Consider the following 18,237-nt stretch of genomic DNA (forward strand, 5'->3'; position numbering starts at 1 on the left):
AATTGTATATTAGCTACTAAGTATGAACTTAACGGGTAGGTACTACCCGAATTTAAACTTATAAAACGCTAATATGAAAAAAAAGCTTTTATAAATGAGTTCATATTATGCTACGAAATACTATTAACTACTCTTAATATTCTGTATGGTTAACTTGTTCCATTTGACTATTTTGAAGGAAATGGCACCGACTACTCGACACACCGTGAATATGAATGAAGAGGAATTCCGTACTTTTCTAGCTTCAAACATAGCCGCAGTACAGGCTGCGCTACATACCAACAATAACCTTGGATCTAGCAGTACAGGAAATCGTGTAGGATGCACATACAAAGAATTCACTGCCTGCAAACCTTTGGAATTTGATGGAACCGAAGGACCGATCGGATTGAAACGGTGGACCGAGAAGGTCGAATCGGTGTTTTCCATAAGTAAGTGTACTGAAGAGGACAAAGTAAAGTACGCTTCGCATACCTTCACAGGTTCTGCGTTAACATGGTGGAATACCTATCTAGAGCAAGTGGGACAAGATGATGCGTACGCACTACCGTGGTCAGCATTCAAGCACTTGATGAACGAGAAGTACCGTCCCAGAACCGAGGTCAATAAGCTCAAGACAGAACTTAGAGGGTTACGAACCCAAGGATTTGATATTACCACGTACGAAAGACGATTCACAGAATTGTGCCTATTGTGTCCGGGAGCATTCGAAGATGAGGAAGAGAAGATCGACGCGTTTGTGAAAGGATTACAGGAAAGAATCCAAGAAGATATAAGTTCACACGAGCCCGCCTCCATACAACAGGCATGTAGAATGGCTCACAAACTAGTGAACCAGATTGAAGAAAGAATTAAAGAACAGACTGCTGAAGAGGCCAATGTGAAGCAAGTCAAAAGAAAGTGGGAGGAAAACGGTGATAAGAATCACCAATACAACAACAACAGCAATTACAACAATAATCGCAACAATCATCCCAACAATCGCAACATCAATCGCAACTACAACAAACGGCCCAACAACAACAACAACAGCAACTACAACAATCATCCCAACAACAATAATAACCGCAACAACAACAACAACAACAATCAGAAGCAGCTATGCCAAAGGTGTGAAAAGTATCACTTGGGGTTCTGCACCAAATTTTGCAACAAGTGTAAAAGAAATGGTCATAGCGCGGCAAAGTGTGAGGTCTACGGACCAGGGGTTAATAGAACGAAAGGAACAAATGGTGTCAGAACGAGTAATGGCTGAGCAAGTAGTGTCGGAGCAAGTTATGCCAATGTAGTTTGTTATAAATGTGGAAAACCAGGCCACATTATTAGAAATTGCCCGAACCAGGAGAACACGAATGGACAAGGCCGCGGAAGAGTTTTCAATATTAATGCGGCAGAGGCACAGGAAGACCCGGAGCTTGTTACGGGTACGTTTCTTATTGACAATAAATCTGCTTACGTTTTATTTGATTCGGGTGCGGATAGAAGCTATATGAGTAGAGATTTTTGTGCTAAATTAAGTTATCCATTGACGCCTTTGGATAGTAAATTTTTACTCGAATTAGCAAATGGTAAATTAATTTCAGCAGATAATATATGTCGGAATCGAGAAATTAAACTGGTTAGCGAAACATTTAAGATTGACTTGATACCAGTAGAGTTAGGGAGTTTTGATGTGATAATCGGTATGGACTGGTTGAAAGAAGTGAAAGCAGAGATCGTTTGTTACAAAAAAACAATTCGCATTATACGAGAAAAAGGAAAACCCTTAATGGTGTACGGAGAAAAGGGCAACACGAAGCTACATCTTATTAGTAATTTGAAGGCACAAAAACTAATAAGAAAAGGTTGCTATGTTGTTCTAGCACACGTCGATAAAGTACAAACTGAAGAAAAGAGCATCAATGATGTTCCCGTCGCAAAAGAATTTCCCGATGTATTTCCGAAAGAATTACCGGGATTACCCCCACATCGATCCGTTGAATTTCAAATAGATCTTGTACCAGGAGCAGCACCAATAGTTCGTGCTCCTTACAGACTCGCACCCAGCGAGATGAAAGAACTGCAAAGCCAATTACAAGAACTTTTAGAGCATGGTTTCATTCGACCAAGCACATCACCGTGGGGAGCTCCTGTTTTGTTTGTCAAGAAGAAAGATGGTACATTCAGGTTGTGTATCGACTACCGAGAGTTGAACAAACTTACCATCAAGAACCGCTACCCACTACCGAGAATCGACGACTTATTTGATCAACTACAAGGCTCGTCTGTTTATTCAAAGATTGACTTACGTTCCGGGTATCATCAAATGCGGGTGAAAGAAGATGATATTCTAAAGACTGCTTTCAGAACACGTTACGGTCATTACGAGTTTATGGTCATGCCGTTTGGTTTAACTAATGCACCAGCTGTGTTCATGGACCTTATGAACCGAGTGTGTGGACCATACCTTGACAAGTTTGTCATTGTTTTCATTGATGACATACTTATTTACTCAAAGAATGACCAAGAACACGGTGAACATTTGAGAAAGGTGTTAGAAGTATTGAGGAAGGAAGAATTGTACGCTAAGTTTTCAAAGTGTGCATTTTGGTTGGAAGAAGTTCAATTCCTCGGTCACATAGTGAACAAAGAAGGTATTAAGGTGGATCCGGCAAAGATAGAAACTGTTGAAAAGTGGGAAACCCCGAAAACTCCGAAACACATACGCCAGTTTTTAGGACTAGCTGGTTACTACAGAAGGTTCATCCAAGACTTTTCCAGAATAGCAAAACCCTTGACTGTATTAACGCATAAAGGGAATAAATTTGAATGGAATGATGAACAAGAGAAAGCGTTTCAGTTATTGAAGAAAAAGCTAACTACGGCACCTATATTGTCATTGCCTGAAGGGAATGATGATTTTGTGATTTATTGTGACGCATCAAAGCAAGGTCTCGGTTGTGTATTAATGCAACGAACGAAGGTGATTGCTTATGCGTCTAGACAATTGAAGATTCACGAACAAAATTATACGACGCATGATTTGGAATTAGGCGCGGTTGTTTTTGCATTAAAGACTTGGAGGCACTACTTATATGGGGTCAAAAGTATTATATATATCGACCACAAAAGTCTTCAGCACATATTTAATCAGAAACAACTGAATATGAGGCAGCGTAGGTGGATTGAATTATTGAATGATTACGACTTTGAGATTCGTTACCACCCGGGGAAGGCAAATGTGGTAGCCGATGCCTTGAGCAGGAAGGACAGAGAACCCATTCGAGTAAAATCTATGAATATAATGATTCATAATAACCTTACTACTCAAATAAAGGAGGCACAACAAGGAGTTTTAAAAGAGTGAAATTTAAAGGATGAAATACCCAAAGGATCGGAGAAACATCTTAATATTCGGGAAGACGGAACCCGGTATAGGGCTGAAAGGATTTGGGTACCAAAATTTGGAGATATGAGAGAAATGGTACTTAGAGAAGTTCATAAAACCAGATACTCAATACATCCTGGAACGGGGAAGATGTACAAGGATCTCAGGAAATATTTTTGGTGGCCGGGTATGAAAGCCGATGTTGCTAAATACGTAGGAGAATGTTTGACGAGTTCTAAGGTCAAAGCTGAGCATCAGAAACCATCAGGTCTACTTCAACAACCCGAAATCCCGGAATGGAAATGGGAAAACATTACCATGGATTTCATCACTAAATTGCCAAGGACTGCAAGTGGTTTTGATACTATTTGGGTAATAGTTGATCGTCTCACCAAATCAGCACATTTCCTGCCAATAAGAGAAGATGACAAGATGGAGAAGTTAGCACGACTGTATTTGAAGGAAGTCGTCTCCAGACATGGAATACCAATCTCTATTATCTCTGATATGGATGGCAGATTTATTTCAAGATTCTGGCAGACATTACAGCAAGCATTAGGAACTCGTCTAGACATGAGTACTGCCTATCATCCACAAACTGATGGGCAGAGCGAAAGGACGATACAAACGCTTGAAGACATGCTACGAGCATGTGTTATTGATTTCGGAAACAGTTGGGATCGACATCTACCGTTAGCAGAATTTTCCTACAACAACAGCTACCATTCAAGCATTAAGATGGCGCCGTTTGAAGAACTTTATGGTAGAAAGTGCAGGTCTCCGATTTGTTGGAGTGAAGTGGGGGATAGACAGATTACGGGTCCGGAGATTATACAAGAAACTACCGAGAAGATCATCCAAATTCAACAACGGTTGAAAACCGTCCAAAGTCGACAAAAGAGCTACGCTGACATTAAAAGAAAAGATATAGAATTTGAAATTGGAGAGATGGTCATGCTTAAAGTTGCACCTTGGAAAGGCGTTGTTCGATTTGGTATACGAGGGAAATTAAATCCAAGGTATATTGGACCATTCAAGATTATTGATCGTGTCGGGCCAGTAGCTTACCGACTTGAGTTACCTCAACAACTCACGGCTGTACATAACACTTTCCACGTCTCGAATTTGAAGAAATGTTTTGTTAAAGAAAATCTCACTATTCCTTTAGATGAAATCCAAATCAACGAAAAACTCCAATTCATCGAAGAACCCGTCGAAATAATGGATCGTGAGGTTAAAAGACTTAAGCAAAACAAGATACCAATTGTTAAGGTTCGATGGAATGCTCGTAGAGGACCTGAGTTCACCTGGGAGCGTGAAGATCAGATGAAGAAGAAATACCCGCATCTATTTCCAGAAGATTCGTCAACACCTTCAACAGCTTAAAATTTCGGGACGAAATTTATTTAACGGGTAGGTACTGTAGTGACCCGAACTTTTCCATGTTTATATATATTAATTGAGATTGATATTTACATGATTAAATGTTTCCAACATGTTAAGCAATCAAACTTGTTAAGGCTTGATTAATTGAAATATGTTTCATATAGACAATTGACCACCCAAGTTGACCGGCGATTCACGAACGTTAAAACTTGTAAAAACGACATGACGATATATATATGGATATACATATGGTTAACATGAGATTATGATAAGTAAGTATCTCCATAAGTATATTAACAATGAGTTATATACATATAAACAAGACTACTAACTTAAGGATTTCGAAACGAGACATATATGTAACGATTATCGTTGTAACGACATTTAAATGTATATATATCATATTAAGATATATTAATATATAATAATATCATGATAATATAATAATTTAACATCTCATTAGATATAATAAACAATGGGTTAACAACATTAATTGAGATCGTTAACTTAAAGGTTTCAAAACAACACTTACATGTAACGACTAACGATGACTTAACGACTCAGTTAAAATGTATATAGATGTAGTGTAATTAGATGTATTAAAATACTTTTGGAAGACTTCAAGACATATATCAAAACACTCATACTTAACGAAAATGGTTACAGTTACTTTCCCATTCTTTTCTTTCATCAAGAATTCTAGTCGTATTCTTACCCGTATTATACATAGCTTCAAAACGTACTTACTATGGGTATATACCAATAGGAACTAGCATGGGATTCCACTCTTGATTATGTCATGTATTACTAATCAATTTTAACTTCTACCATGAGCTAGTCAACTAACTAGAACTCCTTTTAACCCCACTCACCACTCACCAATTACCACTCATCATTCACTCCATTTCACTTCCAATTCTCTTTCTAATTCTCTCTCAACACGCACACACTATTATGAATGTATTTTTCCAGTAGTTAATCATCATCTTCATCAAAAATTACTTCAAGAATCAAGCTATAATCATCATAGGAAGAACACTTCAAGAACACTTCAAAAATCCCTTCAAGTTTACTAATTTACTTCCAAGCTTTCTAATCCATTCCAAGTAATCATCTAAGATCAAGAAACCTTTGTTATATACAGTAGGTTATCTTTCTTATTCAAGGTAATATTCATATTCAAACTTTGATTCAATTTCTATAACTATAAACTATCTTAATTCGAGTAAAAATCTTACTTGAACTTGTTTTTGTGTCATGATCCTACTTCAAGAACTTTCAAGCCATCCAAGATCCTTTGAAGCTAGATCATTTCTTGTCACTTCCAGTAGGTTTACCTACTAAACTTAAGGTAGTAATGATGTTCATAACATCATTCGATTCATATATATAAAACTATCTTATTCGAAGGTTTAAACTCGTAATCACTAGAACATAGTTTAGTAATTCTAAACTTGTTCGCAAACAAAAGTTAATCCTTCTAACTTGACTTTTAAAATTAACTAAACACGTGTTCTATATCTATATGATATGCTAACTTAATGGTTTAAAATCTGGAAACACGAAAAACACCGTAAAACCGAATTTACGCCGTCGTAGTAACACCGCGGGCTGTTTTGGGTTAGTTAATTAAAAACTATGATAAACTTTGATTTAAAAGTTGTTATTCTGAGAAAATTATTTTTATTATGAACATGAAACTATATCCAAAAATTATGGTTAAACTCAAAGTGGAAGTATGTTTTCTAAAATGGTCATCTAGACGTCGTTCTTTCGACTGAAATGACTACCTTTACAAAAACAACTTGTAACTTATTTTTCCGACTATAAACCTATACTTTTTCTGTTTAGATTCATAAAATAAAGTTCAATATGAAACCATAGCAATTTGATTCACTCAAAACGGATTTAAAATGAAGAAGTTATGTGTAAAACAAGATTGAATAATTTTTCTCATTTTAGCTACGTGAAAATTGGTAACAAATCTATTTCAACCATAACTTAATCAACTTGTATTGTATATTATGTAATCTTGAGATACCATAGACACGTATACAATGTTTCAACCTATCATGTCGACACATCTATATATATTTCGGAACAACCATAGACACTCTATATGTGAATGTTGGAGTTAGCTATACAGGGTTGAGGTTGATTCTAAAATATATATAGTTTGAGTTGTGATCAATACTGAGATACGTATACACTGGGTCGTGGATTGATTCAAGATAATATTTATCGATTTATTTCTGTACATCTAACTGTGGACAACTAGTTGTAGGTTACTAACGAGGACAGCTGACTTAATAAACTTAAAACATCAAAATATATTAAAAGTGTTGTAAATATATTTTGAACATACTTTAATATATATGTATATATTGTTATAGGTTCGTGAATCAACAGTGGCCAAGTCTTACTTCCCGACGAAGTAAAAATCTGTGAAAGTGAGTTATAGCCCCACTTTTAAAATCTAATATTTTTGGGATGAGAATACATGCAGGTTTTATAAATGATTTACAAAATAGACACAAGTACGTGAAACTACATTCTATGGTTGAATTATCGAAATCGAAAATGCCCCTTTTTATTAAGTCTGGTAATCTAAGAATTAGGGAACAGACACCCTAATTGACGCGAATCCTAAAGATAGATCTATTGGGCCTAACAAACCCCATCCAAAGTACCGGATGCTTTAGTACTTCGAAATTTATATCATATCCGAAGGGTGTCCCGGAATGATGGGGATATTCTTATATATGCATCTTGTTAATGTCGGTTACCAGGTGTTCACCATATGAATAATTTTTATCTCTATGTATGGGATGTGTATTGAAATATGAAATCTTGTGGTCTATTGTTACGATTTGATATATATAGGTTAAACCTATAACTCACCAACATTTTTGTTGACGTTTAAAGCATGTTTATTCTCAGGTGAATATTAAGAGCTTCCGCTGTTGCATACTAAAATAAGGACAAGATTTGGAGTCCATGTTTGTATGATATTGTGTAAAAACTGCATTCAAGAAACTGATTTCGATGTAACATATTTGTATTGTAAACCATTATGTAATGGTCGTGTGTAAACAGGATATTTTAGATTATCATTATTTGATAATCTACGTAAAGCTTTTTAAACCTTATTTATGAAATAAAGGTTATGGTTTGTTTTAAAATGAATGCAGTCTTTGAAAAACGTCTCATATAGAGGTCAAAACCTCGCAACGAAATCAATTAATATGGAACGTTTTTAATCAATAAGAACGGGACATTTCAGTGTCAAGCCCGATAGATCTATCTTTAGGATTCGCGCTTACATGCTCTTATAGCATGTAACTAAATTACCTATCACATCAATCCGCAGAATATCATTTTTAATCACTTGTCTCTATTTCGTAAAGCATTTATAAAATATCGCATGTATTCTCAGCCCAAAAATATATATTGTAAAAGTAAGTAAAAAGGGAGCAAATGAAACTCACCATCATAATCATGTATCATAATCTTAACTATCATCGTATCAATCATTATCATCATAAACTCATCATATTAATTCGATTACCATCATAATTATAATCAAAATCCTACGGTTTAACATCCTCACAATCGTTACGATCCCCCTCATCATCACTATTATGCTCATAATCATATATGATATCATCATTAACTCGCTATAAAAGATAGAACAGGTACTGTAGCAGTAGTAATAACAAGATAGTGGCGTGGTTTTCAATCAGAAACACTTGCGTGTGTTGGGTGGGAGTCTCGTTCGAACACAGGAACAAGCAAAACAACTCCATCGAATAATTTGGTTATTGAATTGGTTCTTGGCTTCTTTGCGTTTGAAACTCAACAGATACAGAAAAAAGAAATAACAATGGTAGTCGACTTCTTTGATTACCTCCTACATCATCATTATGTCACATTCCATTATCATTTTTAATATTCCAAGTGGGTTATTAGTATTTGGAATTGTCGGCCACCTTTGTCCAAGAGATTGGATCCAATTTTTAAAACGTACACTATTCATATATGTCCTTATCTTGCATGATTTAAAAGGGTGTTGGAATGATAAAGGTGGTGTTTTAATAAACGAGAGAAACAAGAGGTGATTGGCGGTTTTTGTTGGATTTGATTGAACAGGTGCAGTGGTCTGTGATGGTGTTCGAAAGAGAAAGAAATAGGAAAATACGTGTTGCAGTACAACAGCCTGGTTGTCGTCTTCGTACAGTAAACAGGAGACTAGTAGCAAGTGTATAGCAGTGTTGCAGCAACCAATCGGGTATTATATCAATGATAAAGATGGCGGTGGTGTTTTGCCATAGTGGTTCCGGTGTTCGAGCTTGAAACAGCAAAGAAGGAGACAAAAAGAAAATAGAAAATGGGTTTTTACGATGGGGTGGTAACGGTTGCAGATTGTTGATGGTGATGGTAATCACGGTGGTTGTTGTGGTGGTTTAGTGGTGGTTAACAGTGGTGGTTAACAGTGGTGGTTCTCGAATAGTGATGATGGCTCATGAGGGTTGATGGTTATGATGGAGGTTGTGAGGGTGGAGATTTACGGATGGTTTTTGGTTGCTCGATCCCACAGAAAACATAAATATATGCTAGAGTTGTGTGGTTTTTGTGTATCTATCATGCAATGAATGTAGGTAATATATAAAGTAGAACACAGTAATTAACAAGATAATTTTCCAAACGTTGATAATTTTCCAAACGTTTTAATCAATGAAAGAATATATTAATCCACAATATAATAACCAACACACACAGTACACCATCAATAATATGGTTTCTAGATTCAATCACGGGCAATTTAGAACAGTAATATATATATAATAATAATATTAATAATATAATAATAATAATAAACGTGTGAATATGTTAGCCGTCATCATTTACGGACTGGATTTCGTGCTCCGTTGATAATGGATAAAAGTACACAGAAAAATCCTAAATTTTTATATTAAACATCTTTACTCATTCTAATCATTAATTTATAGAAACGTCATTAATTGTTTAAAACTATTAAATCAACTGTCCGCGCTCGATCCCAGGTAAAATGTTAAAATTTACTAATTAGGTCCTAAATTTACTTTTAGTAAAGCTATAATTTATATAACTATTTCTCAGATCACCGTTTATTTTAAAATCACATAAGTTCCTTTTAAACTCGTCTAATATCGATCGAATGACAATTGAGCGTTACCGTCGTTTACTAAATAACTTCGAAACTTTATATATATATTCTATATACTTTATTTATATATATAGATTCTTTTTAAATAATAATTATTATATATTATTATTATTATTATTTTACATAATTAATTCTAACAATTACAATATATAATATTTCATATTATTATATACATATATATATACATTTAAATTAAATATATGCATATTTATTTACACGTAATCGTATCGTGAGTCGTCGGGTATAGTCAAAGGTCAAATGAATTTATGAAAACAGTTCAAAAATTTTGAGACTTAACATTACAGACTTTGCTTATCGTGTCGAAATCATATAAAGATTTAAGTTTAAATTTGGTCGAAAATTTCCGGGTCGTCACACAAGGGGACCCAATTGAAATGATAGATTTATGTGATGCAAGGTTGCATCACCACCAGTAACATAAAACTCTAATGTTAGCCTCTAGATAATAGAATATACAAGTGTGTTAAAGAAAACATCATTTGTTTATGTATCATGTACGTGCTGACGGGTCAACTCAGCTAGAATTACTCCATTAACATCATGTATTTTACACACCCTTCAGCCTTTTTTAAATTTCCTCCAGCCTTCTGTAAATTTAATTGTGCATCCATTAGTGCGACTAATTATATACATATACAAATATACAAATTCTGCACATAATTATATACATATAAAAATATACAATTTCTGCACATAGGGTTAAGATTACAATATCATTTAGATCATATATATCTTGATCATAGTAACAGAAAACAACTAAACCCGATCATATTACAATTAATTATATACATATACAAATATACTATTTAAGTTCCTAAAAGACGATTATAGAGTTTTATTGTGAAATATAACAGCAGGTCTAATCAGCCAATGATCTATCAACAGCAAGCACTTGAGCTTTCTGTCTAGTATCAACAAGGTACGGAACGGGCCGCGCGTTGTCGCGGCTTCGTTCGTTTTGTCGTTGGTGATGTATTGTGAGGTGCATTGTAGGCGTGGTTGTTATAAGTTACACCCGGTTGATTCGGATCTTGAACAAATTTTTGCACTGCAGATCGAGTAAAGAATCCGCCATCTGGAGTCTTTATACGCCACGTCAGATCGCCAACAAGTTTACTGGATTCCATGTGGAACTCATGCAGCTGACAATCGAAAACGTCAAATGTCGGATTTAGTCCGCTTGTTATGAACCATTTTCCGCTGAAGTCCTTGAGGTTGAAGGTTTGGACCACTGCACTTGGATCCGGGACCGGGAATTCACCCACGTCAGATTTACGTGGCACGCATTTCTTTCGTGAAACTGCACACTCGTTGAACTGATCCACTACACTGTTTTCGAACAAGTCACCACATTTTATCTGTGAAACAGAAGTTCATGAATATGTGAAAATCAAGATCGTTTGTAGCATAATGTTTTAGAGGTGGCAAGATGAGTGGGTCGGGCTGGTTGGGTAATGGATTATAACGGGTGTGGTTGTTAAGGGTTACATTTTTTTTTCCAAATTTCAGGAGTTTTGAAGATTAGAAAACAACAAAATTACAATTAGTATCTGAAATTTTATATAAACCGGTTTAGGAACTTGTATGCATATAAAAATAAGCCTTCGGGTGACTTTCAACCTTTGTTTAAACCGTTGAACCAATTTGATTCATTTTATATAAACACAACCCACATTGACCCAATTTATATAAACACAACCCAAATTGGCCCAATTTATATAAACACAACCCAATTTGACCCATTTATAAGTAAACGGGTCAAAATGTCCACATCAAACACAAATTAAAAATAAAAAATAAAAAATGAATGAGTAGAAGATATTACTTGGCATTCAGTCTCATCAGGTCTATTGTTGCAAGTCTGGAGACAAGCAACATTTGCTGCACAAGACGGGTTTGCAATACATTTCGCAAGTTCGATCCTATAACAAGCACACACTCTTAATACTAATAGCTTACAAATAAGATAAGTCATAAAATTCCATATTCAAGATTAATAGATGATAAAGGGTAACAAGGATAAGGATTGCAGTAGAGTTTTTATAACTTTATATTATAGCAATTTAGCAAAATGAAATTGTGAATATATGTTTCTATTGAATTTAAAAAAGTAATAATTGTAAAAGAAATAAGAGTTGGGTGAAATACCTGCATTCTTTGAGTAAGCAAGTACAAGTTTTAAGAGCATCAACAGCATCAACCCTGGGAATCACAACAAATGTGCAAACCAATACGATAGCCAACTGTACAAATTGTCTCCATTGTCTTTGAAAAATCAAAGTCGCGCCCTTTAATTATTTATTTCCTTCATAAAAAGAAAGAAAAAAAGATTTCAATATTCAAAGATTCAAAATGAAAATTAGAATGTTCCAGATATTCAATATCACATAATCATATTCAAAATGAAAAATCAGTCATCCCTGTAATGTAGTAACACTGTAAAAAAAAAAAAACATGAAGAACATCACCAAATAATTATTACAAGAAATTACCTCTACACTTGTGTTGATGCTATGTATTGGAGATTTCTCCTTATTGGAGTTGAATAACTAGTATTCAAATGTCATTGTAGTAACAGACTATCATCATGTTAAATGAAGGTAATAAACACAATTAGATATCAATTATAGGTCTCTACTTGATAGTTTGTGGGTCACGAGCACCTAACATTTAATAATATGCCATATTAGCAAACAAAATATACATACAAACGAACTCGTTATTATCAGCGATAAACATAACTTTTTTTTTTTTTTTTTTTTTTTTTTTTTTTTTTTTTTTTTTTTTGCTAATTTGCTGGTACTAAAGGCACATGTTATTCAGGAAAATAAATTACCACATATGACAAAGATGTGAATGCAATACTAATTGTACATGTAAGTCACGTAAGTGAATGTAACAAAAACGATAAAAGACATGAATCCAGGTCTGATGGCAATGTGGTTCTGCATACAAAGTTCCATTTTGACATCAATTTAAAACCTGCTTATACTCGACCATCACAACCATATCATATACCATTTTGAAGCTTGCAGGGTCTACATTCTAAATCAATTTTCAGTTTTTACCAAAACTTAGCTAAAACATCCAAACTCACTTAACTCGCCATATGAGACGTGTCTACATTGATGGTTATCCAAATTGACCCCCATTTGACACACACGGGTGAAGTGTCCAAGTAGTCAAAACTATGACTTTTTTTTCATTTTGGCTATAGTTTTATTATCAATATCAATATCAATAGAATACTTAGAAAACTGAATGTACTCATATCCGACCCAAAGGTTTTACTTTTAACTGCACATCTCATAAGATTTGTTCATTGCGTATTTGCTGCACATCTCATAAGAAAATTGTTATTTTAACGTAGTAGTATAAACATCCCAGCATTATAAAAACATACTCTAAATATAAAACATCCATCCCTGATATCTTTGTTTGCTTACTGCTATTGCATTTTGCATACTGACATTTAATCTTAAAACATGTGTGGTCAAATTTGGTTCATAAATGTTTTAGTTATGTAAGTCACAATTGGGTTGGAAAATTTTTGTGTACCTGGATGCCATCTTTATGTACTGTTTCTACAATTTCCTTTTAATTCAATATAAAGGTTTTTCAAGAAAAACTGCAAATGAAATTTTAAGGTTACCTCTAACATTTAAAGATCCAATTGATTGATGAAGAACCATGTTGTTGACAATTATCAAACATAACAGAATCCAAACACCTAGATTTTTTTACAAATAAAAGTAATAGTGATAGCAGGACAACACAAATTAAACTCCCGACTTAACTACCGCAAAAAAATCAAATGAATCAACATCCAGATATATAAAACTAACCTGATTACGATTTATGCAAAAATCAAATGAATTGATTTATTCTTCAAATACAGATTCTGTTATCGATCGTTCGTACCGGCACGGCTTTTGGAGCAAACGGCTGAGTGCAAGCGATGTCAGTGGTTTGTGGTGGCGCTGGTTGGGTGGTGGCGCTGGCGGCACTGGTCTCCGTAGATGGTGGTGGAGCTGAGTATTTTAGTGAATGGGTTAAACAAATATCTTAGTATCTTAGTGAAATGGGTGAGGGAAATAACCCCGCCATATTATAAATAAAAGGAAAGGAAGATGGAATATAGACTTGTGTTTTCAACTGTGCACAATTCATTCATTTTAGTGAAATAAGGAGGAAAAAACAAATCTAATTTAAGTGTGAATGTGAAAATATATTTAGCTAAAAAAAAGGGAAAATTCCCCCACTTTTTTGACCAAAAAAAATTTTACACCAGCTGTGTTCGATTAAATCTTAGACATGTAATATTTATTACTAGTACAGAGAACCGTGGAATCACGGGATTTTAAAGGAATTTTTTTTAATTATATGTTATATAATCAAACATGTAGATAAAATAACATGATTCGTCAAGTTTTACGAAATAAAAAATAACAATGTTTAACTGAATATTTGAAAGAAAGACAAACAAAAACTACAATCCAAAAGCGTAGTCTTAAAATACAAAACGTTAACAAACAAAATGGAAACCATCTTTAACAATTCATTACTTTCAAAAATCATCACATCTTCTAAGACAGCGTGATTGGTTAACGCCCGAACCTATAAAAAAATATACCAATAATTTACTTGCTTAAACTAACAAATAAGGATAAAGTCATTCTCAAATACTGATAAAAAAGAAAGAAACGTATATTAAAACCTTAGAAAGACTCGGTTTAAATGGATAGTGAAAAGGATATTCAAGTATGTGCACTTGCAAGAAGCATACAATTAGTAAAAGAATGTTACGCTGCCATATTTTGTGCTCTGAGAGTGTCTACATTGATTGCCTGATAAATCTTTCCATTTGCTCCTAAAATTTTAGGTCTCTGCAATAAGCAATAAGTTTGCAAAAAACACTAACTGCTAAAAAAGCATGCAAATTTAGAAGCAAATGTGTCGATTTACACATCATTTATATTTTATGCTTTCATAAAGTACATACTAAAAAAAAGAGACATAATTAACATTGCCACCTTTTTTTGTCATTTATGATTGAGATGTGTGTATAGAAGCTTCCAATTTCCATTTATTAAGTCTGATTTAAGTGGCTCCTTTATTTTATTTGCAGCTTCAAGTTTACGCACAATCTGAACAACATCAATACAAATAGCCAACCTATAAGCGGAGATTGAATTTATTTACACATAATTCTTTTCGACGTTTGTCATCTTAATATCGATCGTTTGGGTCCCATCTCCATCTACTGAACCCATAAATGAGAATGAACCAAAACCAATCAAATCAATTCTCTAAAGGCAAGTAACTTATCACCTATTTTTGTTCATTTGTTTCTTGAAGTAAAGTGAGATGATGAATGTTAATGTTGCTTTTACTGAAGGGGCTTTTAGATGTTTGACTAATAATTCTACACTAATTACATGTGACCCATTTGAAATAAAGTTTAACCCATCTACAATTAGGCAGTCAATCAAATAAATACCAGTCTTTGATATATGCCAGTCTTTGCTAAACCATTATCTCCATGTAATACCACTTCCTTTAGGCACATTAACAATGCTACCAATCTAAAATTGAACCTACAACACAAAAGTCAGAATCCAAAGTCAATACTTACCATCCCAAGAAAAATTGCTTCTATGGAAAATAAATTAAAAATATTTTATCACAATATATACATACTAAATCGGATCGAGCTCGAGAATTTAATTACATTTTCTTAAAACTGTAGAATAAACAGATGCCATATGTGCATCAAAATAAAAAATTGTAGGATAATAGTAATACTTACAACATTATTATCGTTGTCATCAATCGAGTTCTCGACAACATGTTGTAATCACTAGAGTTCTCCATAAACTGTTAGCTAACATTGGGATTTTTTGTACTTCTTACAAAAAGCCACCTCCAGCTACATCAGATTATGCAAATTAAAATGGGATATACATCTAAACCTAAACTAAATACCTCTATATATCATATATAGCATACTTATAATTCATATTTTTTTCAAAGATACCTTATTTTGTATGACAATCAAGAAGATACACAAGCTATACCAAGAATATCTGCTATGTGCAAGTCAAAAGCAGAGAAAGTTAATGAGTACACAAAGTTTTTTAGACTTAACCATCTTTCATACAACTTTAGTTAAACCTCCTAAATATCAACATAATGAAATCATAAATGACAGTAACAGAAACTGACAGTAAACTTACCTTAAGTTTTGTCACAAACAAAAGGACCCATACAATGATCTTGAGTTACAACATCTCATCCATTTCAAAATTCAAATCTTCTCCACTTTTGTTAAAGGTGTCAAAACCTACCCATTCGAGGAATAATAACAGACTATTATAAGCACATAGACAAATGCAAAATTAGTGAAACTGGTACCTAATTCGAAGAATAAAATAGGCAGGCCATAAATGAGAAGCTTACATATTCAGAGTGATGGACTTTTATCTATGAAATGAGAAGCTTACATAGTCAGTCATATGGATTTTTATCTATGAAATGTTACAGTAGGAAATTACTAATTAAGCACATTGTTGAAAAAAAAAAACTTTAACATGGGCAATTCTTGATGAAATTTAGCACAATATATATTAGTATAAAAATAGCTCAATATAAATTAAGGATAAGTGTAGCTACTTGCATTTATAAAGAAAGATTACCACATCAATGACTTCTTTGAAGAAGACGGTAGTACACAACTCGCGCTTCGATATAAGTAATACATACAAAAACATCTTTTTGTTCTTCTTCCAATACAAGAAAACTACTTATAAAAATCTTCGCATTTCCATTCCATATCATACCTCTATCAACAGGCCTACAATGGAGTAAACCAAAAGTCTAAAAAGATGCAGAATGAAATCAATAATAGAAGGTACCTCTTACATTTTAAGAGTGAAGTAATGGTAAAATCACAAACAAATATCTTTTAATCCATGGAAAACCTGTAACAACCCAAACCATTATACAAACAATCACGCGGAATAAAAAAAAAATTTTTATATAAACAGTACAGTGCGCGGCGCGCACAAGCCCCATCAGGTTCTGTCCAAAATTGCAATTTTTCAAATAAAGATCTCCCACTTCCCGACATATTTAGACGAAACGCTTTTCACAATATGTTACAATAGTTAAAACTCACGCGATTCCATAATAAAATGAGTTTTACAAAACGGGGCCCACATCGGCCGTTTTACGAGTTTCATACAAAAGTTCGAGTTTCGACCACACTAGTTTAAATTCCAAACGACACTATGAGCATGGTGTTTGGGATTAAACTACCCAAATCTCGGTCAAACTTCAAAAGCCAATACATCCAAAAGCTTCCCCTATCAAACAAGCGGGATCTCTAATCCAACCGTATGCCCTTACCCTTGTCCACGCCGGAACCTATAAAAATGGTAAACAACGAGAGGGTAAGCTAACGCTTAGTGAGTAGAATGAATATATACATGCATATAAGACTTACCTACTCGCATCCACGATATCATATAACGCATACAAACGCATAACGTCTCAACAAACAAGCTAGTATCGTCAAGTCGTACAACTAGCCACATCAATAGCATAATATTCTCAATAATAATTAAATGCTAACGTCAACAACTATAAACCATGGTTAACCAAATCTTCGCAAGGGAATGACTTCGCGAAACAAGTCATCGATGTTCATAACAACCGTTAGCTTCCAAACACGGCTATGGCATGCTAACCCCCGAGGTGTTCCAAAAACGGCTATGGCATAACCCCCAAGTGTTCCAAAAACGGCTATGGCATCACTTGATCAATGTGTGAGTAAAACACGGCTATTACTCACAATCATGTACACAAACACGGCTATGTGCACAAATACTACGGATAACAACGTGGGAGTAAAACACGGCTATTACTCGCCACTATATGCACAAACACGGCTATGTGCATAAATAATAAACGTGGACAAAAACGGCTATGTCCCACAACTATGGTCACAAAACGGCTATGTGACACCATTAACACGGCACGTAAATCATATACATACATATATAGATATTCCACTCACCTTAATACTTCGGTGACGGTTTTTATCCTTCGCAAGCTTCAAAGCCAAGTACCTAATGCAATAAGTACTCGATCAACACACAAACTAGTTGGACTTAATACCAACACTACACTTGTGAGCATTAAATGCCCCATTTTCACCAAAACCGCCCCTTAAGGGTCAAGACTATCGTTAATCACT

General features: G+C 34.4%; 1 protein-coding gene across 1 annotated transcript; it reads right to left on the minus strand.

Annotated features, from left to right (window-relative positions):
* Positions 1-10,891: 10,891 nt before the first annotated feature.
* Positions 10,892-15,549, minus strand: LOC139889653 (violaxanthin de-epoxidase, chloroplastic-like). Its single transcript, XM_071872591.1, has 7 exons — positions 15,481-15,549; positions 14,828-14,866; positions 14,546-14,597; positions 13,902-14,011; positions 12,129-12,268; positions 11,806-11,902; positions 10,892-11,338 (listed from the first exon to the last, which is right to left on the minus strand). Exons 1-7 carry the CDS (start codon positions 15,547-15,549, stop codon positions 10,892-10,894), a joined length of 954 nt encoding a protein of 317 aa, XP_071728692.1.
* Positions 15,550-18,237: the final 2,688 nt, after the last annotated feature.

This window comes from Rutidosis leptorrhynchoides, chromosome 2, assembly GCF_046630445.1.
Source record: "Rutidosis leptorrhynchoides isolate AG116_Rl617_1_P2 chromosome 2, CSIRO_AGI_Rlap_v1, whole genome shotgun sequence".
NCBI lineage: Eukaryota > Viridiplantae > Streptophyta > Magnoliopsida > Asterales > Asteraceae > Rutidosis > Rutidosis leptorrhynchoides.

What these genes read in the sequence shown, in the direction of transcription:
- LOC139889653 (XM_071872591.1), bottom strand. Translation starts at nt 15,549, where the DNA reads ATGTGCCTAAAGGAAGTGGTATTACATGGAGATAATGGTTTAGCAAAG. An exon ending in AGATGTGATGATTTTTGAAA is followed by an intron (nt 14,012 to 14,545) that starts GTAATGAATTGT and finishes TAAAATACTCAG; the next exon opens with CTCCACCACCATCTACGGAG. An exon ending in TGCTTACTCAAAGAATGCAG is followed by an intron (nt 11,903 to 12,128) that starts GTATTTCACCCA and finishes TGCTTGTTATAG; the next exon opens with GATCGAACTTGCGAAATGTA.